This window comes from Podarcis gaigeae (genome assembly GCF_964106915.1).
Source record: "Podarcis gaigeae genome assembly, chromosome: 5".
NCBI lineage: Eukaryota > Metazoa > Chordata > Lepidosauria > Squamata > Lacertidae > Podarcis > Podarcis gaigeae.
Window position 1 is genome coordinate 33,423,031 of NC_139681.1, and position 27,334 is coordinate 33,450,364.

Here is a 27,334-nt window from a genome sequence, read left to right on the forward strand (position 1 = left end):
ACTTCTGCTTGAAAAACCAACTTGAAACATATCACTTCCATTTTCCTTTTTAAAATTCCTTTTTCTTCTTTGCTTTGCATATGTACCTTTCACAATTGATACTTTAAAGAGCTTTAGCATTTCCTGCATCTTAGTTTGAGTTTGAAACCAATATGGCTAGTATGCATATGTGGTCTTAAAGCGACAGGCTTTGGTTTTCTTTGCTGTGGGTTCGTGTCCTCTCCAAAAATGTGTAAATTATGGACTAAAGACATTCATGGCGGCTGTTGCCCCAGTTTCCTTAGCTGTATTTGCGTAAGAGGAGTTGTGGCTGTAGTTGCTCAAAATGGCCTCTCCCAACTCTCTGGCTGAGGGACATCTGGTCCTGGGAATGTTGCAAAGGAGTTCTGAAGTCAATGTAGAGTCTACAGAGTCATACGGAAACATTGTGCGTGGCAAAAAGCCAGTGAGATTTTCAGCTAACCAGAACAATTCTTTTAAAAACAAAACACCTTCGCCCTCTCCCTTCACAGACCTCCAACAGAAGCTATAGTCTCTGAATCATGTAGTCAAACTTCTGGCATTGCCCCATTGTTAAAATGTTACTGAATTATTTGAGCTGTTGTAAGATAGAGTCAGCTAGATGCTGTGTGTGTTGAGCTTATATTTCCCCTTGTTTTTATCTAGTGTCACAGAATGTGTACCTGTCATACTGATGGGAAACCTGAAGTATCCTGCCCACTGTCCACTTGGGCACTTGAAACATGGCTGTTACCCCAACAAAAAATAGTTGAACCAGATCAGCAGTCAGAACTGTTCTGTATTTATTTTAAGTATGCTAATTTTTTTTGAAATGATTTTCTACTTAGTAGTGAACTCGCATTTTTAAACTACAGAGAGAGGGAGAGGGAGGGAGGGAGTTTAAAATGCTAACCAAAGAGAAAAGTATTTCAAAACCTTGGGGATACATTAAGCTACTTCCAATAGTACCATGTTAAAACTGAGTTCAAGAAAAAATTGGCCATTAAGAATGAATTGTGAGATTTCTATAATTTCATTACTAACATGGTATTTTCAATAGAGAGATTTTTTTTAAATGCAAAAAGAACCATTTCTTCACTTAGATGGCGGAAAGCTCCTGGCACTGAATGTTATTGTTATTTATTAAATTTATGCACCAGCCTTCGTCTGAAGATCACAGGGCAGTTTACAGCATAAAAATACAAAATGAAGACACAAAATACCATAATAGCAAGATCAGCCCCTTTAAAAGACCATAGATAGTTTAATCAGCCAAAGACCAAGTTATAGGTTAATGTTTATTATTGTTCCTGGGTGTCTTTTGTGTTGGTATTTTTTTTAAAGAGAAGTTAAAATTATTTGCCTAAATATTGAAGCATCTTACATGGGCCATTGAATAACAAGACAGATGCTTGTTACTGGTGTTGTTTTCTGTAGATCGGACTTTGCATGCAAAGTCTGTGTGGCATTTTTAATTATTATTATTTGCTTTTGAGAATGGCATTGCTGTTGCACACAAACTTTTAAGTTCCCCCAAATGAGTCCTAGAACCAACTGCTGGAACCTCTGCTTTATGAATTTAGTAACAGTGTTTATTTTAAATTACATGATATACTTGAAGTAATCTGTTTGGAATGTCTGCTTCCCTGCCCCCAGACGTTACAGTGGTTTATCAAAACGGGTTACCTGTAATATCTGTGAATCTTCCATCCCGGCGTGAGCGGTGCCAGTTTACACTTAAGCCTATATCGGATTCTGTTGGGGTATTCTTACGGCAACTACAAGCAGAAGACCGGGGAATCGACCGGGTTGCCATTTACTCACCAGGTACCACTCAGCATTACTGAAGCAATTGGATGAACACCTACAATACAATGTTAGATTCTGCACTTGTTTTCTGTGCTTATAGTTCCTTTAGTTTGTTAATGCATTTTCATCAAAACCTCTTGTAAAACTGATATGGATGTTATATCATATTAGCAGTATTAAAGGTAAAGGTAAAGGTACCCCTGCCCGTACGGGCCAGTCTTGCCAGACTCTGGGGTTGTGCGCCCATCTCACTCAAGAGGCCGGGGGCCAGCACTGTCCGAAGACACTTCCGGGTCACATGGCCAGCGTGACATCGCTGCTCTGGCGAGCCAGAGCCGCACACGGAAACGCTGTTTACCTTCCCGCCGGTGAGCGGTCCCTATTTATCTACTTGCACCCGGAGGTGCTTTCGAACTGCTAGGTTGGCAAGCGCTGGGACCGAACGACGGGAGCACACCCCGCCGCAGGGATTCGAACCGCCGACCTTTCGATCGGCAAGCCCTAGGCGCTGAGGCTTTTACCCACAGCGCCACCTGCGTCCCCATATTAGCAGTATTACATGTCCTGTAAAACTGTTATTTTGAGGGTGGGGGTGAAGATAATCCTCACTCTAGAAAATGTCGTCTCTTTGATGCTTTCTTAGGCATACTTAAGATTCATAATGTATAAGCTCATTTAATAAAAAGGATACTTGGTTTCTTGTGGCTACAGTTAACTACAGTACTGGTCACTTTTATTTCTTTGGAATAGCAGGTCTTGTGATAGAAATTGCTTTCTAGATGAGGTAGTTAGAACGTAAGCATTTAATTCTGTGCTGCCTACTACTAGGCCTGTAGAGGTTGGTTCTAGGTTCTAAGTAAGAGGTTCGTTCTATCTTCTTTGATTATTGGAAAAAGGAGAGATGCAATGCAGGAAACTATATGATTTTGCCACAAACTATAGTTTACCAAGCGGATAACAAACAAATGGGCTAGCTCTACATAAGAATGGCATTAACCTGTGTGCTAGAATACTGGTTGTGACAAAGACTTAGGCAGAGAGTGGGGTTCAGCATCCCAAATTGCTGCTACTCCAGCTTAAATCCCAGCCCACTTCAAACCATTTTGGGAACATTCTAACACATAGGCCTGCCATTGCAATTCACACATATCAAGGATACCTCATATTTTGGGAAGCTTTCATTTTACAAATTTGAAGCTGCGGGTTGCACTCCTGGAAATGTGTTGTGAATTATATATATATATATATATATATATATTTACAAAGTATTCTTCACTGTTTTGCACTGGAATGCAGTACATTGATATTAATTTCTGGATAGTTCTTAATAAAATCTTTTCCCTCTTTCCCCTTTCAGATGGGACACGTGTTGCCTCTTCAACAGGCATAGATCTCCTACTCCTGGATGATTTCAAACTAGTAATTAATGACTTGACTTACCATGTTCGTCCACCAAAGAGAGGTAACAACTTCATGTAGTTGGGATGTATTTCCAGAAGTTATTTTTGGGAAAACCCTCCATCTAGCAATTTTAAAAAAGATCATTTCATCCATACTGAAAAAGACTAGTTGATGGTTCATCTTCCACAAACCTATGCATTCAGAATTCTGAGCAGATCATTCTTTCCCTGACCGTCAGGATGTGAAGATAACTGTGAAAACATTCCAACAGCTTCTCCAGCATCTCTAAGACAGAACTATTGTGATTTGCCTAGTTCTTTGCTCCACCCCCCCCCCAAGTCTCCAGTCACATCTCTGCCACGCCCCCCTACACACATCCATTCTTATGGCCTCCTCTCATTCATACTTCTCATCCTTAATTTTTTTTAAATCTCAGTTTCTATAAAAAGGACTTCAACTTAAAGAAATGACAGACAATCTGGTAGAGAAAACCCACAATCCTGGTGGCAAATTAATGTCCTCTCTTATAAGAGATTCCTCTAGGATAAAGTATGCTGGGGGGACGGGACACCTTATTCACCCCATTTATGACAGGTGTATTGATCACTTGACTTCCAGGTGTACACATTGTTGTTACTACCATGGAACCTCGGTTTTTGAGTGTTCCAGAAATCGAACATTTCAGCTTTCGAATGCCAAAAACCCGAAAGTAACTGCTTCAGTTTTCAAACAATTTTCAGAAGCCGAACGTGCTGCCCGGCTTCCATTTTGAGTTTCCCTATTGTATTGAAGCTTCTGCTTTCCGTTTTCGAACGTTTTGGAAGTCGAACGGTCTTCCGGAACAAATTGCGTTCGAAAACCACTGTATAAGGCAGCTTGTTAGTCTGCTAGGGATTCTTAAGTGCCAACGCAACACACACAAACTTCAGTTCAAAGAACAGCAAGCAGTATTCTGCTCATGGAACAGGGTTTTTCCATCTCTTTCTACCTCCCCACTGCAGTCCCCAGCACCTCCTGAGAAGCTGCTTCTGAAGGTCAGGGGAACCTCAAGAATGGTGTGTAATAGAACATGGGGAGATAGAGAGAGAGATGCTAGTTAGCAGAACCACCAACACTTCTCAGTTTGTGTGAACTGTAATTTCTCTCTGCTGTGGAACAAAAGTAGTGGTGAATTTTAGGTTCCAAAATGCAGCACATCGCTAGGGCAAAAATCAGGTGTATTAATAAAACTATGCTATCAGCCATGTGGCAACTGTGACTTTGAATATTTAAAAAGGCAGCAAAAATGATTAACTGGCAACTTCAACTACCATCTGCTGAAATCCTGGGTCTTGATTTGGCCTAGGAGTTCAAGCCAATGCTCTTCACAATGTCAAGCACTTCTGAGGTTTTGGTTTTGCTGTTTGCAGGAACTTATCTGTGAAATTCTTAAAAAATTGAATGACACCAAAAAAATGATTGCATAATAACAGGGGAGGTCCTGTGTAATAATATGGAGTGAAAGGTTAATCATACTTCTGAAAAGAGAAGCTGTTGCAAAATACAGATGAGACCAAAGGAGAACCTGATGAGACAGAAGAGGTCTTGGTTCAATTTCAGGGAACAATAAGACCATTAATAAAATGTTGTGTGGACTGTGAGGGCCCTTTGAATCTTCCAGCCTTCCCCAACCTCCTGCCCTCCAAATATTATGGACTTCTATCAGCCTCAGCCAGCATGGGAAATAGGAAGGGATAGTGAGAGTTTTAGTTCAAAACATCTGGAAGGCCCCAGGTCAAGGAAGACTGCTTTAGTCTTTCTCATGTTCTGTCATGGAGGAACTTCTCATTAGGTATAAAAAGTACCCATTTTTAGAACATTAATATGTAACTATGACTGAGTTTCCAATGTAGGAGGCATAAGCTGGAATTTAGTTTTATTTAAATCCAGACATAAAAGCTTTCTCAGAACATAAAGTAACATCTAGCAATCATTAGAACAGTATAAAGGTAAAGGGACCCCTGACCATTAGGTCCAGTCGTGACCGACTCTGGGGTTGCCGCGCTCATCTCACTTTATTGGCCGAGGGGGCCGGCGTACAGCTTCTGGGTCATGTGGCCAGCATGACCAAGCCGCTTCTGGCGAACCAGAGCAGCGCACCAAAACGCCATTTACCTTCCCGCCAGAGCGGTACCTATTTATCTACTTGCACTTTGACGTGCTTTCGAACTGCTAGGTTGGCAGGAGCAGGGACTGAGCAACGGGAGCTCACCCTGTCGCAGGGATTCGAACCGCCGACATTCTAATCGGCAAGTCCTAGACTTTGTGGTTTAACCCACAGCGCTACCCGTGTCCCGTTAGAATAGTATAAAATATTAAATATCAACATATAAAAATTAAACAGAAACCTTCTCTTAACAATTACAATAAATAATTTCTAAACTACAATCAATAAAACAACAGCAAGCCACAGTGCATAAAATAATACAATACAAATTGAGAAGCAGAGACTGGAGGGTGGGGCAAGGCAGGTGGAAGAAGACCTTGCCTAATGAAGTCTTTCCCCTCACATGTTAAATTAGTTTGACATACTTCTTGGCTAGATTGAAGCATATTAATATAAACACACATTGTAGTTAATAAAACCCTGGTATTTATACCTTTTGTGTGTATTGATAGAGAAGATTAGAGCTTGCAGGAATTGCTGTGGTTCAAATGTTGTGCTGCCTCCATCTCTGCAGAACTGATGTCTGTCAAACTTGGCTTGTTTTGTAGATTCACTGAGAATTAACAAAGGCAAGCTAAACCTGAAGACTGTGTGCTGAAATTTACTGCTTGCAAGGTTCTATATATTTCAGTTTGCGTTGTCTTGACAAAATTTACAATATCTAATTGTTAGGTAGAAACTCAGCAAAGGTGTTTTCATTAACCTTAACAACATTAACATTAATCGTTTGATAAATGTACAAACTTGTAAACAGTATTATTGAAAGAATGTGGTTACAATAGGTGGCTATGCAATATGAAATATCAGATAAGTGTTGATTTTGTTGCCTTCTCAGACTTGATTATCCTGATTAATTTGTGCATGAAGTACCAGTTCACTATAGTTACCTTAAATTGATTTGCATGTTCAGATCCCGAGACCTCGCTAATAAATAAAGACACATTTGACTCAAATTTTTGTTTTGGTTTTTGGCAGAATTTAGGCCACAACTTTATTGATTACAGATAAGTAAGTGGTTGCATAGACTCTGTTTCAACTAGTTCCCTACGCCCACGGTAGGTAGTGTTGACCCAGGGTGCATCATAGGACAACCAAGGGTAAACACCTGGGGAAGATCAAGAGCCTGGGAGCAGACTCTGTCCACTCCCCAGATGCTCCCCGGGACACAGGCACAAGCACAACCACCTACCGGGAGTTGACCAAACCAATCTGAGTTCTTGGATTCCTTTAACGGAATACCCTTCACATAGGGATTGGCACAGCTCCGCATCCCTATCCACCTTGAACCCATGCATATCCACAACCTTACAAGTTGTGACGATTTGCTACACGGCAGGCAAAATCCAAATGGCCACGGCCAATCAGTCAAGTGGGGAAATTCCTACCGTGCTCCTGTCCCAACGTCAGATGACAGACGATGGCATGGCAAGGTCAATTGCTGAAGAAACGCTAAATATAGGGAGAGGTGGGTGGGTGTTGCAATGCATGAGTGAAAAGAGGAAACTCTACGACACGTGCATGGGTATAAATAGGTCCCTCAAACCGTCTGCCTTCTTTCCCATTGGCCAAATTGAACCCAGCAATGAGGGACCACCAATCAGGTGTTGTGGCTATCCAAACGATCCCACCCACAACCTTAGGTCAGTTACGTTGATCTCACCGCAACACGTGCCCTCTGTGAGGAAGACCCGATTTAGACCAGACGGTCACTGGTATTAATAAACATTGAGTACTAAATTCTGGCATCTCCATTTGGCCTATTACATTTTCATTTCCCCTAGTAATAATAATAATATTATAATAATTTATTATTTATACCCCGCCCATCTGGCTGGGTTTCCCCAGCCACTTTGGGCGGCTTCCAACAGAATATTAAAATACAATAGTCTATTAAACATTAAAAGCTTCCCTAAACAGGGCTGCCTTCAGATGTCTTCTAAAAGTCTGGTAGTTGTTCTCTTTGACATCTGATAGGAGGGCGTTCCACAGGGTGGGTGCCACTACCGAGAAGGCCCTTTGCCTGGTTCCCTGTAACTTGGCTTCTCGCAGTGAGGGAACCGCCAGAAGGCCGTTAGCGCAGGGCCTCAGTGTGTCCGGGCAGCATGATGGGGGTGGAGACGCTCCTAGGCTCTTCTTCAAAACCATTGTGCACCCTTGTTACTCGAACCCAGTTGTTTGTATCAGTGGGAGATGCAAGTTACCTTAGGGAAGCAGAGGAGAACGCAGTGTGAGGCCATGGCCTAATAGTAAAATTAGATTTTGAAATATTAAAGTGAAGTACTTGGTAGAGATGTAAAGGTCCAGAAAACCTTTGGAAAAAATCAGGGGTCTCTCCCCCCCCCCCCACTTCACAGTGACACCTCCCCTTCCAGTTTTTCCAAAAACTTTGGGGGATCTTGGAAAAACTTGCTCTGAAACGTTTTCTCTTTTGGAAGGAGCTAACTACTTTTTAATACAAGTTTCTATTCACTCAAAATGTGCAGCATGAAGATTTTTATGGAAGAGAATCTGCAGCATTTGAGCAAAAATTTATGTGTATTGTGTAGACATATACATTCACATTAGGACGCGGGTGGCGCTGTGGGTAAAACCTCAGCGCCTAGGACTTGCCGATCGCATGGTCGGCGGTTCGAATCCCCGCGGCGGGGTGCGCTCCCACTGCTCGGTCCCAGCGCCTGCCAACCTAGCAGTTCGAAAGCACCCCCGGGTGCAAGTAGATAAATAGGGACCGCTTACCAGCGGGAAGGTAAACAGCGTTCCGTGTGCTGCGCTGGCTCGCCAGATGCAGCTTGTCACGCTGGCCACGTGACCCGGAAGTGTCTGCGGACAACGCTGGCTCCCGGCCTATAGAGTGAGATGAGCGCACAACCCTAGAGTCTGGCAAGACTGGCCCGTACGGGCAGGGTACCTTTACCTTTTTATACATTCACATTAGCTTGTACAAAACCAATAGTGCAGTCCTATACATACTTACTCTGAAGTAATTACCAGTAAGTTCAGTGGTTTCTGCCTAGTGGGTGGGTATAGGATTGCAACCTTATATATTTATATGTTTATAGATGCAAACCTGTGTGGAACTTAAGCAGAGTGGGTTCTGACTGAACCTGCATGGAATGCTTTGTAAAATTCAGGAATATGCCAAATAGTACAGTTTTATGTGCTAATGATCCATTTTATATTTATATATTCAGCAGAAAAAACTATTTAATAAATAAATTCAATATATTCAATAAATAAATTGCATATATTCAATAAAGACGTGGCATATATTTCCATTTCCCCCAGCTTTTCCTGGGAAGGTAGGGTCAGGAGGGATAGTTTTTTACATGGCTTCAAAATTTATGCTAATTTTTCATCAGTAGTCCTAGACCTTCCTCTTCCTCTTATTGCTGCTGATGAAAAATGATCCATTATATTTTTTCGATTACACACACACACACACACACACACACACACAACATACACAAACACACACACAATTACAAGCAAAGTCCTAATTCCAGTGTTTGGAATTAACGAGCATAAAAGAACATGTTTATCCATATTTGGTGTGTATCTTTAAACATTAGTCTCCGCTGAGCCTTTGTTTGAAGCAGGGTGTCATTTTCTTATTTTATTTGGTTCTGTAAATGTCAGTGCAGTGAGAGCAGTTTTTCATTTCGGTTCTAATAAGCTGTTAGAGGCATAACCACTGTGAAAAACAGAACGTTAAAAAGTCCTGTTTGCTTCTTTAGACCTCTTAAGCCACGAAGATGCAACCACGCTGAATGATGTGAAGACATTGGTTCAGCAGCTATATACCACACTGTGTATCGAGGAACACCAGCTGAATAAGGAGAAGGAGCTCGTTAGACGGCTAGAAGACCTCAAGCAGCAACTAGCGCCCCTGGAGAAGGTGAGAACCTCTCTTCATTGAGTGACATCCTAAGCTGCTTTGACGAGTGGCTCAGTCGATGGCATAGCACAAATTGCATTGTAAGCTAGCAATAAATGCAGTTGAAAAAGTAGAGCTTAATAGCTTTGTGTTGCTAGTTGGATTTGTAGCCTAAAGGGAAACCTACTTTATGCAATTCTTTCTGATCTTTGTCAGAGCACGGAACTATTAAATGGGTTCCAAGTGAGTTATTTTTCATCTGCGAAATGAGTTTTTGGCACTAATATTAAGCATTTCAGGGTAAATCCACAATGCGGTTCAGATTTAAACATAAAGATCCTTGCCAATGGAAATATGCTATACATATTGCACATGTCACAGTAGTCACCTGGGTCCTGTCCCCCAGACTTTGTTTACATAGAGTGATTCCTTTGGTGGTGCTATGAACTCTAAACTACAGCCCTTTGGCATTTGCCTGTAATAAATTACTCTGAAACTGTGTGGGGTCCGTTTTTCAAGCTCCTCCATCACAAACCACCAAGAAAGTAAGTGGATCAGCTCAGTTGCTGTTGCATTAGTTTGTCCATCATGCTTGCTCTTTAAAATTTAGAGTCTATGCCTTAAAATCAAGGCTACCTTCAGAATGTAAAACACCAAGGCCCCATTCGGAGGTAGCTCAGCTTGCTATCTCTTGGCTATAACCAAGGTTTTTTATTGGCTATACTCATGGTTAGTGAAGAGAGAGCTGAACCACAAGTTCCAGCTTGGACAACACACTAAGGAATATGTATGGGCAGTCCTTGTAAGCTATACCATTGTACTTTGGTTCTCAAATTTAATCTGTCCCGGGAGTCCGTTCGACTTCCAAAAAGGTTCAAAAACCAAGGCGCAGCTTCAGATTGGCTGTAGGAACTTCAGTCTGTGTCGGACTTTCAGTTTCCAAAAAATATGCGCAAACCGGATCACTCACTTCCGGATTAGTGATGTTAGGGAGCTGATTTGTTTGACAACTAAGGCATTCAACTACCAAGGTACGACTGTAGTTTGGTTTAACATGTTGCATGAATCAGGTCAACGACAGCTTCTCTCCCACCTTGCATCCTTCTTTGCATGTGTATAATTTACATATATGATTACATGTTTTTCTGGTTCCCCCCATTCTATATCTATATATTGAGACAGAGGTTATGTGAGGGTCTTAAACGGTAAACAAAATGAAAAGGGATGCAGCAGGGGGTTGGTAGTCAACAGAAAGAAATGTTTCACAATATCAGCATTGAAAACACCAATCCTACTGTATGTGCTTATTTCGTGTTTAACGTTTGTTGAGAAGCAACAGCTCAACACAGTTCTGAACATTTTTGTCCTGCAGGTTAGGATGGAAATCCGCCGGAAAGCAGAGAAGAGGACCACCTGGGTGCTCTGGGGTGGACTGGCTTACATGGCCACGCAGTTTGGAATTCTGGCCCGGCTCACTTGGTGGGAATACTCTTGGGACATTATGGAGCCGGTGACCTACTTCATCACATATGGCAGCGCCATGGCAATGTACGCATACTTCGTAGTAACGCGTCAGGTGAGGCTTGCTTTTGGTTTTATTCTACGTTATAAGCGGGTGTCCAGAAAAACCCATTCTCCTAAATATGACTTTTCCTCATCTGTGCTGTTCTTTTCTTGAAAAGGAGGGTGCCTACCCTGCGTACTTCTGAATCTTTGGCTGGTTTATCCATATACCATCATAATGTGACAAAAAATATGCAAGATTAAGTGATGACGTGTGTGTGTGTGTGTGTGAGAGAGAGAGAGAGAGAGAGAGAGAGAGAGAGAGAGAACATAACAAATACAGTGGAACTTCGGTTTTGGAGCGTCTCGAAAGCCGAACGTTTCAGAAGCCGAAGGCCGAAAACCCAGAAGTAATTGCTTATGTTTTTGAAGGCGCCTCAGAAATCGAATGGCTTCTGAGGCGCGTTTCTCAATTTTCACCATAGACTTTGCCAACAACCCTTTGCACCTCAGTTGTTGAACGTTTTGGAAGTCAAACGGCCTTCCAGAATGGATTAGGTTCGACAACCAAGGTTCCACTGTATAACATTCAATTTATAACAGATATAGCAACAGTCATAACTCACTGAGCATTAGTTGAGATGAGCAAATTCCTCCATAAACCAAGGATCTGTTTTCTTCTGTTGCTCTGATGAACCACTGCACAGTTGTTGTTTTCAGAGTAGCAAAGGTGTCAAAACTTGCATGCTACTACATCCCAGAAGAGGCAAAAAGTTCACCCCCCCACCTTGCCATAGCTTAACTCCTTCACCTGAATCTAGCAATATGTAAAATGATAACTGAGTGATAGGCCAAAAAGACTTCACAGCTTATCACTCTTTAGCTGATAACAAGACTTGAGTTCATGGCTGTAGATAAGCTTCAATATTCTGTTATGCATTTATTGCCCACTTCCTATATTTAGCCAATGCAAGTATTAATTAATCAACAGTTTTATCCCCTTTCTTCCCACCCTCATATATTAATGCCTTCCTTTTTTCTTTTTTATTCAATCTTTGATTGCACAGGAGTATGTATACCCAGATGCCAGAGACCGCCAGTACTTATTATTTTTCCATAAAGGAGCCAGAAAGACGCGTTTTGATCTAGAAAAATACAATCAACTCAAGGATGCTATTGCTCAGGTAATGAAAGTAATTTCAACTAATGGGGGTGGGAAGATGCCCTCCCATCCCATCCCAGTGTTGGATCTTGGTAACTGAGTGAGGCACTTTCCCACATTCTCTTATCCCCATGTATTATGAAGCGCAGCATATTATGGCAGGTATTAATAATTCTGGCATAGATACTAAAGGTGGAATCCAACATTGTGCTCTTCCAGTCTGCCCTCTCCATCCCCCACACCGTTCTGAGGGTTCTCCCAACCCGCCCCCAAGCCAAATTAAGAGGCTACAGAGGGCGGAAAGGGGGGAAATCCCTGCTGTACAAGTGGAAGTCTTTGCTCTCAAGGCTTCTCCTGAAAGTGCTGGTTAGGTGGATCCTGCCCTAAGTTTAAATGGCTGATTTGAACCTGCAACAGTGCAGGTGGGGAAATGGAAGCCCTAGTTCTTGTCTTGCAGGGGCTAAAAGAGTAAATGATTGCACACATCAAATCTCTCTTCTTCCCGGTGGATGAGTATGAGTAGCTGCTACCAAACCTTAAACCTTTTGCCCACCATATGTGAATGCATGTGATGGCAGTTTCATTTAGCTGTCATGCCTCAGCTGAGAATCCAACATGTGCATCAATGTCATGTGATAGCTGAATGACTAATGGCCATGTGAGGTGCCCATGGAATATGCCCTAATCTATCCATGGTTTATGGCTGTACAAATTACCTGCAGATAGTGAGTTTGTGGGACTCCCTTGGGTGGCTCACTGATGTTTATAGAAGAGAACAAGAGTAGGGATGAGGAAATAGTCAGGGGCTGGCACTAGGATTGTATCTGATTTTTAGAGTTGCCAGCTGCCCATCATTTTCCCAGTCTAGTCAGTAAAACCACCTCTACCATGGTCTATAATTCCAACGAACTTTACAGGGCTCTTCCTCTTAACACCAGGGCTGCACATCTGATACCTTGACCCTATTAGTGTCGGGGCTTGCCAGCATTTTTTTAAATAGACTTGGCAAGACTTCTTACATTTATGAATGCTGTTCTTTCTGCCCCTGACATTAATCTTGGATTCTATAGAATGCTGTGTTGTCCGTTGTATACAGGAAATAAGCATTATCTGGTGGGAGGTGCGTGTGATCTCTAGGAGAGGGATAATCCATTTTTTCTGCCACTTTGGAAGTTACTGACTTTGCAGTTGCTGCAACTGAAATTGCTAAGTCTTTGGGGATAATGTTCAATCTACTTGGAGGGGGATTATTGCACTTAATTAGGGCTGGGTATTTTTTATTTCAATTGGATATATGTAAATAATCATTAAAATATTGTGTTTGTGTAATAATAATAATAATAATAATAATAATAATAATAATAATAATTTATTTATACCCCACCTATCTGGCTGGGTTTCCCCAGCCACTCTGGGCGGCTCCCAACCGAATATTAAAAACACGATAAAGCATCAAACGTTAAAAACCTCTCTAAACAGGGCTGCCTTCAGATGTCTTCTAAAAGTCAGAAAGTTGTTTATTTCCTTGACATCTGATTGGAGGGCATTCCACAGGGTGGGCACCCCTACCAAGAAGGCCCTCTGCCTGGTTCCCTGAAACCTCACTTCTCACAGTGAGGGAACCACCAGAAGGCCCTTGAAGCTGGACTTCAGTGTCCAGGCTGAATGATGTTGGTTCAGATGGTATCATCTACTTATTTTTCATAAAATTTCTATGAGTTATATCCTCAACAATAAAGAGATCACATTACCTTACAGCAGGAGTCGTTAACCTGTAACCCCCCCAGATGTTACTGAGGTACAGAACCCATCATTCCTGACAACTGGCTGTGACTGGTGGGACTTGTCATTCAGCAACATCTGGAGGGGTGTATTTCAGCACACACTGTGGCAAAATGTGGTTCTTATAGCTTTCTCTCCCCCCCTTAATTTTCAGGCAGAATTGGATCTTAAGAGGCTTCGAGACCCCTTGCAGGTGCATTTGCCTGTCCGACAAATCAGCGATAAAGACTGACCAGCCCAGGTCCTCTGAACCCTGGCAGACTTGGCAAAACGGTTCATAGCTCTCGCCTCTTTAATTAAAGCATTGCTGGTGGAAGCTGGGAGGTCTTGGGGGGGTGGAGGGCTTTTTAATCATTCAAAGCAGAACAAGGACCATGGCTGGGGAGGGGTCAGTGTGTTCAACGAGAAGATCGGGCATTGTGGGATGTTAAGTCTTTTCAAAGGGCTTGACAAATACCGTCACATTTAAACGTTCTTTCTTCCTGGGTGAAAATATATATTAAAAAGTCGGCATTTCATAAACAGAATGTATAGGGGGCATATTTTTCCGGCTTTGCAGTGTCTGCCTCTTGATGATGCACCAGCAGCCTGCTAAGCTTTTTAAAAGACTTCTCCTCTTTCAAAATACCAATAATAAATAATAACAGTGCATCAAAAAAACGGGAAGAAGAAGGGCAAAAAGCACCATCTTATGAAACTATGGCTGCTGATCCAATTGGCCCTACATGAACATGCACTCTAGATTGGACCTAGCGTGTCTCTTTTGTAACCTTCATGTGAAACTGCTTTTTACTTTAAAAGAAAACGAAGCAGACTTTCTCCTTTATGGGATGATTACATCACTATAATCAGTTTTATCGATATCACAAGCGGAATAACCCTTGCCCTGAACGTTTGATAATTGACACTTTGAATGACTTGCTACATTCTTAAACTTGAACATGTCCCACTGCCCTGGATGTACTTCTAGATATAAATGGTGATATTGCATGAGAGAATTTTTCATATTCAGTCTTAAGGGAGGGAAGTCTCCCCCTACTCTTTCCACCCCAGAATCTGGTAGCGACCTGGATTAATCAAATCACAAAGGTTGGTTTAAATATATATCAAATTGGGTACTTGACTCAAAACCATGACTCTTTACAGAAAAGCATTAGGACAGGTATAATTAAATGTGATGTTTGCATAGCAGAGTGAATGATGTGTCTTTCATGAAGTCGCCTGGTCTGGAGACTTTGTCAAAGGCCTGGAGTAGAAGACCACAGAGTTCCACATTGATTCACAAGCCCTTTCTTTCTTTGGTAGCTTTAAAAAGAATGCCCCGGTGCCTAGGAGCCAGGGTTTCTGCGGAGCAGCAGATTGCAAACTCCTTTTTTATTATTGTTGTTATTATTTTAAAAGTTGAGGAAATGGCACTCCATCACCCTCCACTTCTTGCAAACCAACTGGGCGGTTCCGCCCCCTCCCCTCCCCTGAGCGGATCTTGCATCCTGCATGGAGTGGAATCAGCCTTTTCTTATCATCCTGTGATAAATACTGTGGAGACAGGATGGAAGTTGCAGAAGGGCTCTAAGCTTAATTCGCAGAAAGGCCGGGTGTTTCCTTTCAGTTCACTACTTCTCACTGTGTCAAGGCGAGAGGCTCCCACTTTCTGGAGAAACCATGTTTTAAAGTGTACAAAATAAATATAAACCAGACGCCAGGTGCCTTGCAGATGTGGAAATGCAGACGGGACTGTTGCTGCCTCCTCTCACTCGATGGCATGTTGGACTGAATCGATGCATGTTCCAAGGTGTTTTTTTCTTTCTCTCTCTCTCTCTCCCCCCCCCCACCTTTGTCTTTCTGTTCTCAATTACATTTTTGATTTTTGATTTTCGTTGTTGTTTTTTTTAAAAAACAACAAAAACAAACTTGTTTTATCCTCTTTGTATGCGGCATTTTAAAAAAGGAAGAAGACGAGCAGTCCTGTAGAGGAACATTTTATGTGTGTTTGGGGCGAGGGAGGGGCATGGAGAAAAAGTCCTTAAAAAATAAAGTAAAATACTGAACATGTGTAAAATCCTGTATCATTTATTAAATATGTATAAAAGAGCAATGTACTTCTGGAACAATAAATAACTATTCAGTTTTTGAACTGTTGTGTTGAAACTGATTTCTTCCCAGTTGAAAGGAGTGAACCGGTGTTTGCTAACTTTTGCCTGGCAGCCTGTTTGGGCCTTTTTCATTCATGGATAAGCCCAAACCAAGATGTCTCATGCTTTACAAAAATCATACAGGGATGGTAGTTCAGTGTGGGAAACAACATTCATCCAATAGATCACAGTATGTGGCGGTACATTCTCAGCGATCTCCTCTTATGTACATGGAGTTGACGACCTGTATGCCAGTGATCATCATATAAGCACACAATTTCCTGTATGCAGTATAATCTTTATTGTAATAGGCAGACTTTTCCTCAACTGATAGATATCATTCTTGCCCTGGAATGGCAGTAAAGAAGAATGCCCTGCAATATAGCTTTGACCATAAACTTGAGATACAGAAGCCTAACTTAACCCATGGGTGAGGAATCTGTTGCTCTCCAGTTGTTGTTGGACTTGGAGTCATAGAATTGGAAGAGTTAGAAGGGACCTCAGTGGTCTCATATAGTCGACCTTTGCAGTGCAGGAATCACAACCGCTAAGGGATAATGGAAGTTGTGGCTCAGCAACACCTGAAGTTCCCCAACCCCTAACAGTGGAAGCGGGGACTTGTTCTATCAACCTGCACCTTCCTTATGCCTGCTGATCGCAGAGGAGGCTTCTGTACAGCTCTAATGTCATTAGCAGATGGTGTTTTAGGATGCAGGTGCTGACCTGATGTCTGGACAGGTGAGTTGCTGCTGCTTACCAGGAGAAGGAAGGAGGATGGTGGCTGGTGCAGAAGGAGCACCAGATTGGCTGATGCATTTGCACCACACTGACTTCGATAGTGCCTTGCTCCTCGCAGGAAGCACCAGCCAACTCAACAGCCGAGAGGTCAAGTAAGCGTCTCCCACCGTACCAATCTGCCTGCAAATGACTACAATAAGATTGGATATCAGGAAAACCCTTGCCCGTCATGTTGCAGTGCCAAATTCAAAACAAGTGAAAAATATTCATTTATTACCTACACTGTTGAGATTTCCACCATGCTTGACATCTGGAGTTGTTTAGGAACCTTTAGGGGGATAAAATAGACAAGGAAGCAATACGATTAACCACTGTCTTCCACCATAACACATCTTTGCTTCAAATTACACACTCCCAACACCTCTCTGCGACAGAAAGGATGTGTGAGCTAAGATTTGCAAGTTCAGTTGTTTAACTTGATCTTCCCTGGAAGTGGCTTTTAGAGGAAGGAAAAAGCACTGGCCCACAAATGCACTGAAAAATAAATGAATAAGCTGCCAAAACCCGCTCAAAACCAGTACATGACCTACCTCCACATTACCAAGATACACCTTTTGTTCTTGCCTCTTTTAAAATCTGTGAAGCAGGTGAATTGTTTGCAAGTTGCTTTGACATTTTTCATTGTTGTGAAGAAAAGCCTTGCTCTCTCCCCCTCCATTTTGCCAGAGCGCCCAGGCACCTATTTCCAGCCCCAATTCCTAAATCTACAATCCCAGGATGGGTTCTGTCAAGCAGGAAGATGAAGAAAAATGCAATGGGGTTTTACATCAGCAAAAACCATCTTCACCTACCCCAGGGGGTGTCTACAGTCTCTGCAACTCTTAGCAAGTATCACACTACCTCAGGGGTCAGCAACCTTCTTCAGCCGTGGGCTGATCCACCACCCATCAGACTATATGGTGGGCCAGACTATATTTTTTTTTTGGGGGGGGGGATGAATTCCTGTGCCTCACAAATAACCCAGAGATGCATTTTAAATAAAAGCACACTTTCTACTCATGTAAAAACACCAGGCAGGCCCCACAAATAACCCAGAGATGCATTTTAAATACCGATTTTTTTCACCATAACACTCACTTTTTTCCTCCTAGAAAGTAAGGGGAAATGTCTGTGCGTGTTATGGAGGGAATGCCTATGGGTGGCGGGGGGGGGGGGGATCTGCTGCAGTCATGAGCAGAGGATCCATGGTTCCCCTTCCTTCCCTCATTCGTGGCTCGCTTTGAAACAGCAAAGCGGGAGAAGAGCCACTGAGTGGGGAGGAGAGAGGGACAGAGAGCCTGCTTGCTTTAAAGGAGCAAAGCGGGTTGGTTCCGGTTGGTTCCTTTAAAGCAAGCAATCTCTCTGTCCCTCTCTCCTCCCCACTCAGCTCGCTAAATAGCAGCAAAGTTTTTCAGCTTGCTAAGCCGGGGATGAGCGGGGAGGAGGGAGAAAAGCAGAGCCTGCTTGCTTTAAAGGAGCAAAGTGGGAGAGGAGAGGGGCCTTCTCCCCTTATACCCCTCTTCTTCATTATTAGAAGCATCCTTCTCCACCCACCCCATGCGTGCTTCTTCTCCCTTTAAACCCCTCTTCTGCATTATTAGCAGCATCCTTCACACACCCCATGCGTGCTCCTTGTCCCTTGAGCATGGATCCACATGGATCCTCAGGATTTTTGCACTGGGTCACCCCAAATTCACCATCAGATCACATAACATGTCCATGGCTACATCTTGCACCAAAAAAATCACACACCCACTGTTGCCTGGGGCTCCAGTGGTGCAAAAACGTGGTTACAAAGCATGGATCCACATGAATCCTCAGGATTTTTGCATTGGGCTACTCCAAACTCACTGTCAGATCACATGTCTGTGGCCACAGCATGAACCACAAAAATCATACATCCACTGTTTAGTTTAGAATATTTTTTTTTTCTTCTTTTCCTCCTCTAAAAACTACGTGTGTGTTATGGTCGGGTGCGTGTTATAGAGCGAAAAATACGGTAAAAGGACACAGTCTACTCATGTAAAAACACTCTGATTCCCGGACCATCTGTGGGCCAGATTGAGAAGGTGATTGGGCTGCATCTGGCCCACGAGCCTTAGGTTGCCTACCCCTGTACTACCTGGCCAAACGTGACCTGTGCTTTGATATTTAAAACCTCCAGCTGTCACTCAATCCATTGTTGGTGAGAAAGTCCTTAAAAACTGAGCTGCCTTTTGCCCTTCATTGACCATCAGAAAAACCTGCAACTGACCACCTTTGCTGTGTTACTCATGAGGAGACCAGACACAGGTTTGTAACTAACTAGGTCAGCATTGGTCAGCTCCTTTTATTTTCAGTCTGTTTTGTCTATTTGTCCTCTTCCTTTTTTGTTCTCAATAAGACGTCATATAATTTGGATGCTGGGGTCTGAAGTTAATGCCAAATTTTAGGATTCTGGTAATCACCCATGTGCCTAGGTTGTTTGGTTCATGCTACAGAGCATGGGAGTTGATAAGAGAGGCACAGACTGCTCTGATTCCAGGGAGAGCCAGAAGCTGGTGCTACTTTCTGAGTAAACTGAGAGGGATCTGGCTGAGAAGTGGAGAGTGTACTGTCTCAGACATTTTAGTACTTCCTTGGGTGCTCCAGAATTCTCTCCCATCCAGGGGCTTTCATATGGAAAGGTTGCAGGGCAGCAATAGCCAGATAGTTGAGGTGCAGCATGACTCCCCTACAAGGCAATTGTGCAACAGTTGTGCCAATGCAGGCACTCCCCTCCTTCCCTTTATGTTACAATTTGCACCATCAAGCACAATAATGCTAGGAAAAATGGCCACTGTTACATCTAAGGAGACCCCCATCTCCCAGTGTGCAACCTATCATGCCAGCTAGAGGTATAAGCAATAAACCAGCATTGCCCAGCTCACAGGAGGATTCCTTTAGCAGTACAGTAAGGCTCAAGTGCTTCATAATGCAATACAAGACCAGGATAGTGAGAGGTGTTGTCACTTGGTCCCAGGCATCCATCCTCCCCATTGGGATTTGGGCTTAAAAGGCCAAGGACATTTGTGGGTGTGCAACTAAGGTGTAGGCAAGCCCAGTTTATGAAATTGCACATTACCGATCATGGACCACTACTAAGGACTTGGCTTCCAGTTTCCTAGCACTATAGAGCATGAGCCAACATGTGAGAACCTTGACTCCAGTCTTAAACCGACATATTTATTATATGCGTTTATGTATGTAGTAGCATTCTGTTACATGAGAACCATTTCCTGTTAAGTGTTCCAGCCGAAACACAGATTACCACCTCACTGAGAACTACGTCTTTGGTGAGATTACTTGCAGAGAGGTATGTACACAAACGTGTCAATGTGGCTGTTTTCCCATCTCCAGCAATCTTTTCCCCCACTTGACTGCTTGCCTACAATTAAAATCAGCAAAATGTTTCATTTCATGGCTGTAATCTGAAGATAGCTGATTCCAGGATTTTTTATTATTATGTGGCATTGATCTAATACGTTTGTGAATGATTAATATTCAGGCGAATATTCCATTTCAGGATGTTTAAAGCTCTTTTGGAATTATAACTTCCTGTCCACCTTTCCTTCTTTGCTCTGTGGTTGTGACAAAAAGTAACCTTTCAATAAATACCAAGGAAACCCTTCTCCTTTCCCGGGTACAGCCATCTGCAAGAAATTATATATGCAGCCTCCTCTCTATTGGTGACTCCTATTGTGCTTCATAGGCAGTGCTATTTCTCTAGAAAAAAGGTGGCAGAACTCATAATGAATGCCTCTCTTATTCTCTTATAATGGCAATGGCGCCCACCTGAGATGTGCTGGGACTGAGTTCTGGTGAGTTCCAGCCGAAAAAAGCCTTGTTGATAGGCTGCGCTGCTTTGACCTGCATACCTCCCTTTCCTCATCACTCTTTTTGCCTCTCACACTATCTCTGTGTGGGCAGCCTACTGATGGGTACATCCCATAATAATAGTATTATTTAATAAATAATACCAATCACTTTATCTTGTCCAAGGCAGCTCAAAGCAACCAACCAACCAACCAACCAACCAACCAACCAACCAACCAACGACATTAAAACCAATTGCTGGGGGGGGGGGAATAATACATTTAAAACACCCTACCCACATCTAGAAGACCACAGAAAGTTTAATGCTAAAATGTTAGAAGTAAAACTGTGATGTATCCAGACCCTCCAAGTGTCCCTATTTTTCAGGGATGTCCCTGACTTGGAGAAGCCATCCCAGTTTCTGATTTGATCCCGGAATGTCCCACTTTTCCTTAGGATGTGCCTATTTTCATTGGAGAAATGTTGGAGGGAGGTATCCTACCTCTGAGTCATCTGAAGGCAATCCTGTATAGGGAAGTTTTTTTATGTTTTAGATTTTTTAAAAAACATTTAATGTTTTATATTTGTTCATATATGTTGGAAGCTGCCAAGAATGGCTGGGGCAACCCAGCAAGATATGTGGGGTACAAATAGTAAAATTATCATTATGAAATGGGGCATCCCTATATTCATCAGAGAAATGTTGGAGGGTATGAATATATCTACAACCTCCATAGTAAAGTATAAGGATGGGGCACTGAAGTGAGATTGCTAAAACAGTTGTGTTTATTTCCCAATTCTATAACTTATCTGCTAATGGTTTCCCTTATTTTATCCATTTTTCTGCTTTGCTGCCTCAGCACTCATTTGCTTTGGATTATTTTTTCCTTGCATCCATCTTTGGTTTTAGTAGTGTTTCAGTTAAAGGCAGGTGGTTTTATTCATGTATATTTTTAACTTTTGCCTGGATAGAATATGAGATCATAAATCCCCAGTGGAACTTGTTTACCAAAATAAGGGCTTCCTAGCTCCTTGACCCCCAGCAATCAATCTTAGAAGCATGTCCAAACTTATCTGGAATATGCAACCTTCAGTTGACTGGCTGCAAGGCCTTGCCACATGTGGCTGGTTCTTGGTGGCCTGAAATAGAGCTGCAGCAAAGTGCTGTTTCTCACATTTCCCTCTCCTGAACCAATGTGAAAGAATACAGAAGGTGAAAACTTCACATTGTTTATGCAAAACAGGATAGTGAAAACGAGGCTGGCAAAGTTCCTTCAATTGGCTGTATAGATGAAGCAAATCAGGACAATTAAGATGGATGCCAGAAAATGGTTATGCACCTCTGGTAGAGAGGCACTGTGAAACTGTGGTTGTTTTTAATGTTCTGTTTTATGTATGGTTTAATGTGCTGTTGCACTATCTTGAACCAACAGGATATAAATGAATAAAGTGGATCCAAGGACAGTCTGAGGCACTGGCCAGTTTCAAGGAGGCGTGATAGAAGAGCTCTTGACAGAAGTACATTTGTGCATATTCTAAAGCAAGTAGCTGAAAGGCCAATCCTTAATTAAATCTGGCAGAGAAATCTCTGGAGGAATCTCACCATCAGCGGGTGATGGAGGGCAACATTTCTGCACAATTTTTGTCTTCGAGATTGGGCAAACGAGAGGCTGCTGACCCCTCTTATTCTAAGGGTTTCTCATTGATCAACTACCCTGTAGTTACTACAGAGATACAACTAGTCAAAATGAATAATACCAGCCATCAAGCATGAGCTGAGGCAGGCAGTGAAGAGAAATAACATTTTATGTGTGTGCGTGCTTCAGATCAGAAATTCAGCTGAAAGTTGTCATTTTTTATTTTATTTGATCCTAAAACGAAGACTATATCAGCCTCCAACAACACATAACTTCCCTTGGCTGGCTGTACGGGTGACCTTTCAATGGGACTTTTATGTTTTGGGAGCTGAACGCTGAAGTTCTTACTGCACAATCATTAGAGACCAAGGACACTTTCTAATGGTTGTGCCGTAAGAACTTTGACCTTCCTTCTCACACCCCTTTTGCTAAATGGAGACGACATTAGAATGAGAGCCACGAGTAAGATTTTGATTTGCCCTTAGTGTACTCCATAAAATAGGCAGGCTGACCTTTCCCCGGTGTGGCTGAACAAGTAAACGTTGCTGAAGATGCTTCATTTGCGGCTGCTACATATACAGTGGTACCTTGGGTTAAGAACTTAATTCGTTCTGGAGGTCCGTTCTTAACCTGAAACTGTTCTTAACCTGAGGTACCACTTTAGCTAATGGGGCCTCCCGCTGCCACCGCACCACCGCTGCATGATTTCCATTCTTATCCTGAAGCAAAGCTCTTAACCCGAGATACTATTTCTGGGTTAGCGGAATCTGTAACCTGAAGCATCTGTAACCCGAGGTACCACTGTATAATATATCCAGCCACAAATTCATTTTGAGGTAAAAAATTTATGAAACAATCTTTCAATTAAACAACAACAATGCACCCCTATTATGCTGTTTATGAACACCTGCTACCCCTGCCTCAGAAATTTATAACAACAAATGGAGAAGAATACACAGCACTGAGTTAATAGCTGGGTGTGTAGAGGCTCAGCCCAAGAGTGTGTCTCCTTTCATCTGTGAAAGTGTGGGTGCCTCGCCCAGCTGTTCAGCCCTGAAGGGGGGCAAGGGACCTTAGTATGGCATCCAGCTAGTCTCCCTCAGTGGTAAGTTGGTCTCAGGGTATGGTCTGAAGGCATGTTTTGCTCTATTTTGGCAGGGGGGGGGGGTTGGAGTCTCATTGTCTCTTGCTCTCCTATTTCCTCTGATTAAGACACTTTGCTTGTCCTTTCCTCATGACAGGAAACAGAAAAAAAATAAGATGGAGATAATAGCTAGGAGCCATCTTCCTCTCTTCCCACATCTCCACAGGATGCCTGGGTCTCCTTTCCTCAGTGGTCTTTCCAGATAAGATAGCAGGTGTGTCACTTTAGGGCACTTGGACAAGAAAACAATCAGAGGATGGGCTTGGAAACAAAATGAATGTATCTGCGTGTGGGGGAAATAACCCTCTTTGACTCTGAACGGCAGAGCTGCTATGGGGCAGGTCAAGGCTGAGTTGGGTTCTGCATTCCTTACAGTCTCTTCCTCTGATAAAACCTCCAGGACCCTTAACAGACTCTCTCTTCATGTGAGCTTGCTTCAGGACTCCAGAACCCATTTGGTGTGTCAAGGAGAGAGAGAGAGAGAGAGAGAGAGAGAGAGAGAGAGAGAGAGAGAATACAGGTGAACCCACGTTGCGTGCTTAAAAGGGATTATTTTGACAGAGCACGTGGCCTTGGTCAGAGGGGGATGTTCCTGTTTCTCATTTTGTCCTTGTACCTCCCTGCTAAAGCACAGCCCTTGCAGGAGAACACAGTGGGTAAGTAGACGCAAAGCCATTTATTAGACACTTTGGCAGTCAGTGTTCTTGCAGTGACTTTGCCCTCCTTTTAGGTCTTTTTCCAGCCAAACTGAGCTGTAGTGAACATAGTCCAAAGTTAGCATTGCATTTTAATTGCAAAAGGACCTTGCATTTCCTCTAACACTCTTTGCCCTGAATTTCTTACCGGTGGGAAAATGTGAGCCTTCCCCCAAATATTATGTTTGCCCTGTAAATCTCACAGGCACCTAAACCTAAATCCTAGATTTCTTTTTTTTTAGAGGCTATACTGGCTGACTTTACATGCTGTTGATCAGAATGAATATATTGTAGTTTGGTTTTTATATTTGATGTACCCTGTCTGAAGGGTGGGTTAAAAATGAGATAGTTACTGCCTTGAATTCTAAGTTGCTTCTCTGTTTCATGTAAGGGAGAACCAACGCCCCCTAAACCATATCCTACACCTTTCCCAAAGGACTACAAAAGTCCTAAGATGAAATGTATTCTGCTTGTGAGAAAGAAAATGAAATATGATTCCTTTCAAGAAATCGAAATATCTCCCCCAAATCTAAACCGTCATGGCGTTGTCATAAAAATTTTGAGGGCTTCTCCTTCCTCTCCTCCACCTGCATCCCTGTGCCACCCCCTCACAAATCTGATCTTGGGAATTTGGGGCTTAAGGATAGAGAAGAAGAACAGTTTCACTGTGCCAGCAAATTATTCAAGTTGGCCAACATCCTTCAATGTCACCTACTTTCTCAACATCTGTAGAAGAGATTACCATGCTCCCATTCACCACTGAGACAGAATCTGCTCAGTGGTGGACTTTGAATCACAGGTATGCATGGGACACCAAATTCTTAATTTGGGTTCTGAGGCATAACTTCAAATGTGATAGTAATGTTGAAAAATTCCTTTGGTAGGAGGTAAAATGCAAACAGTTACCAAGACCCCATTCTTTGATCCACCGAGAGCCTAACATTCAAACCATCACATAATGTTGGCTATATGATTGCTTTGTGTAATTTCCCACCGTGGAGCAAGAAAATCTGTGAATGGTGTGTTTGTGTGTATGTTGACTTTGATTAAGAAAATGTCATAAGCACAGACACAGAGAAATACATACACAGAGCTGCATTTCAAGGTGGATTTTTTTTTAAAAGCCAGGAGATCAATTGTGGATTCTCCTGCATAACGTGTCCATTAATTCTTATGAGTGTGAATTGCAGCCACTGCAATATCTATAATCACAGGCAAGTGAAGCAAGAATAAACAGTCAGCAATCACACTTCGTCTGTGTCCAAGTTGTTTTCTCATTAGGTTAAAATGCATATTCTTATTTTCAAATGGCGCTACAGACATTGCAGAATTCCTAAAATTTGGGTTAAATAATGCAACAGTAGCAGGAGAAGCCCAGTGGGAAATAAAGCATAAAAAGGTAGAAAAACTTGATTTGTTCAGTTTTGCTGTGTGCCTAGCCAGAACAATTGCCTTCTTTAAGAGTGAGGATAGTGAAAAGTAATGGATTTGCCTTACTCAGAAAAATATTAGCATAAATCCTGCTTTAATGGTGGACCTGACCAGTCATGGTTAACTGGTGCTTAATCAGGTGTTAAATATATGCAAAGATTTAAGCTGCAAACTTTCACTGCAGAAGCTGCTGGGGGAAGATTAAATACAGGCCTGATGAAAAGTGAAATGAATATTTTTTTTTACATTCTTCTCTCTGGCGGCTTCCACTTTAAATCTCTATGAAATCCTGCTTCTTAGGAACAGGTTGACTCAGATGCCCTTTGTACATACACAAAGCTCCCACTGCAGGCAACAGCACTTGTGCATGATCAATAAACAGATGGTGCTTAAATGAGATATCTCACCATCATCCAGTTAGGAGAACTTTATTGCAATAGGAGATACAAGCAGAGATGGAGGGCATGGAAAGAACCCGCCCTTGAAGGCAGTTCATCAGCTTTACCTGGTACAGAACTGTGGTGCATTTATGAAGAAGGAAGGGTCACAAGGAAAGTAGCACCACTTTCGTCATATCTATTCTGTGCTGACTGTGGTTAGCTCTCAGGTTTGTACTGTGTATCACCTTTAAAACATCTGGGCCCTGCATCCCTAAGAAACTAGCCTCCCATGAGGTCCTTTCCAGACCTTCAGATCAGAGGGAGAAGGAGGTTGCTTGGAACATGCAGGAGGTCCTTTTCTGTGGTGGCATCCACACCCTCTAGGCTTCGATGCCTACTGAGATCCACCAACTCACCACATTATATTCTTTCCACCCCTAGGTGAAAGCATCCCAATATGCAAAACCTTTCCTTGGCTATAAAAGGATTGGTGCTGCTGTATTCTGTTTTAGTTATTGCAGTTTTCATTGTTGTTGTTGTTGTTTTGTATATATTTTATCATGTTTTGAATATTATTTTGGCTGTGTGTGTATCAAACTCTAAGCAAATTATTAACATCAAGGACCAGGGCTGGTCTTTAAGGTCTATGAAGACCTTTAAACACTAGGGAATGAAAAGTATGTAGGAAATTGGTTTGCAAGGTGAGGGAGAACTGCAAGTCATTGAGCCCGATAGCAGCATGAGTCAAGTGTTCTGCTCTGAACTGGGGAGATCAAAGCCACTCTCATGAACCATTGTCAAGGAAAGCACCATTCTGCCTAGCAGAAAGCACAGATGCAAAGAAACGGCAGCTTGGAGACCTATTTTAATATCTTCTTAGTGGCAGGAGGCAAGCCAGAGAATGAAGAGGAAGGGCCCAATGTATATGCCAGGGCAAGGAAAGGTGACAGAGAAGATAGCCTCCCAGGATGAGGCAGAGACATTGCAAGACAATTTCTAAGTGCAATTTAACAGCACTGTGGGCCAGCACTATAAAGCCCCCTTTGTAAAATATGATAAGTTTTTAAATTAAAATATAGTGGTGGGTGGGGTAGGGGATAATATTGCTTTGCTGGAAAATAGTACCCAAAGGTATTATTTGATTAAAACGTTTAGGATGAAATACTGTGGTCCCTGGAAAGCCATCTCAGGTGCCATTGGAAAAGCAGGCCCACTGCTGGGATTCCCCCCTAGGAACTTTCCACCATCATGGGTGTTTCACAGGGGGTGGGATTTCAGCAGGGCTGTGTGCTTGGCAATAGCCGCAAATCTGCAAGGTCCTAGGTTCCTTCATTGCTTCTCAACGCCCTCTCCCCAAGCAGAGCCAGAAACTACATCAACCCAAGAGCAGACCATTGTAGGGAATTAAAAAAGGTGCTTGGTGAGGTGTCCCACACCTTAAATGGGAAATAAATCTAATGGCTAGATCCAGTATGGGAGATCATTTTATGCAGCCCTCAGAACCCCTACTAAATTTTAACCAAGTTCAATGATGTTGGTTTTAATGGTTTGCTAAGGAAGGGGAGGG

At 42.6% G+C, this 27,334-nt stretch overlaps 2 protein-coding genes across 3 annotated transcripts in view; both read left to right on the forward strand.

Annotated features, from left to right (window-relative positions):
- MCU (mitochondrial calcium uniporter) overlaps positions 1-15,871 on the forward strand; it is a 79,840-nt gene extending 63,969 nt beyond the window's left edge. Inside the window, exons 3-8 of one of the 2 annotated variants that reach the window (XM_083740773.1) lie at positions 1,657-1,827; positions 3,167-3,271; positions 9,151-9,311; positions 10,663-10,866; positions 11,861-11,977; positions 13,892-15,871. In XM_083740773.1, coding sequence (XP_083596899.1) covers positions 1,657-1,827; positions 3,167-3,271; positions 9,151-9,311; positions 10,663-10,866; positions 11,861-11,977; positions 13,892-13,969 — 836 coding nt within the window. In that variant the 3' untranslated portion in view covers positions 13,970-15,871. The remainder of the gene's footprint in view (positions 1-1,656; positions 1,828-3,166; positions 3,272-9,150; positions 9,312-10,662; positions 10,867-11,860; positions 11,978-13,891) is intronic. The other variant, XM_083740772.1, reaches the window with a different exon arrangement.
- A 7,451-nt stretch (positions 15,872-23,322) lies between these two features.
- OIT3 (oncoprotein induced transcript 3) overlaps positions 23,323-27,334 on the forward strand; it is a 34,662-nt gene continuing 30,650 nt past the window's right edge. The window contains exon 1 of the mRNA XM_083740020.1: positions 23,323-23,917. Coding sequence (XP_083596146.1) covers positions 23,848-23,917 — 70 coding nt within the window. The 5' untranslated portion in view covers positions 23,323-23,847. The remainder of the gene's footprint in view (positions 23,918-27,334) is intronic.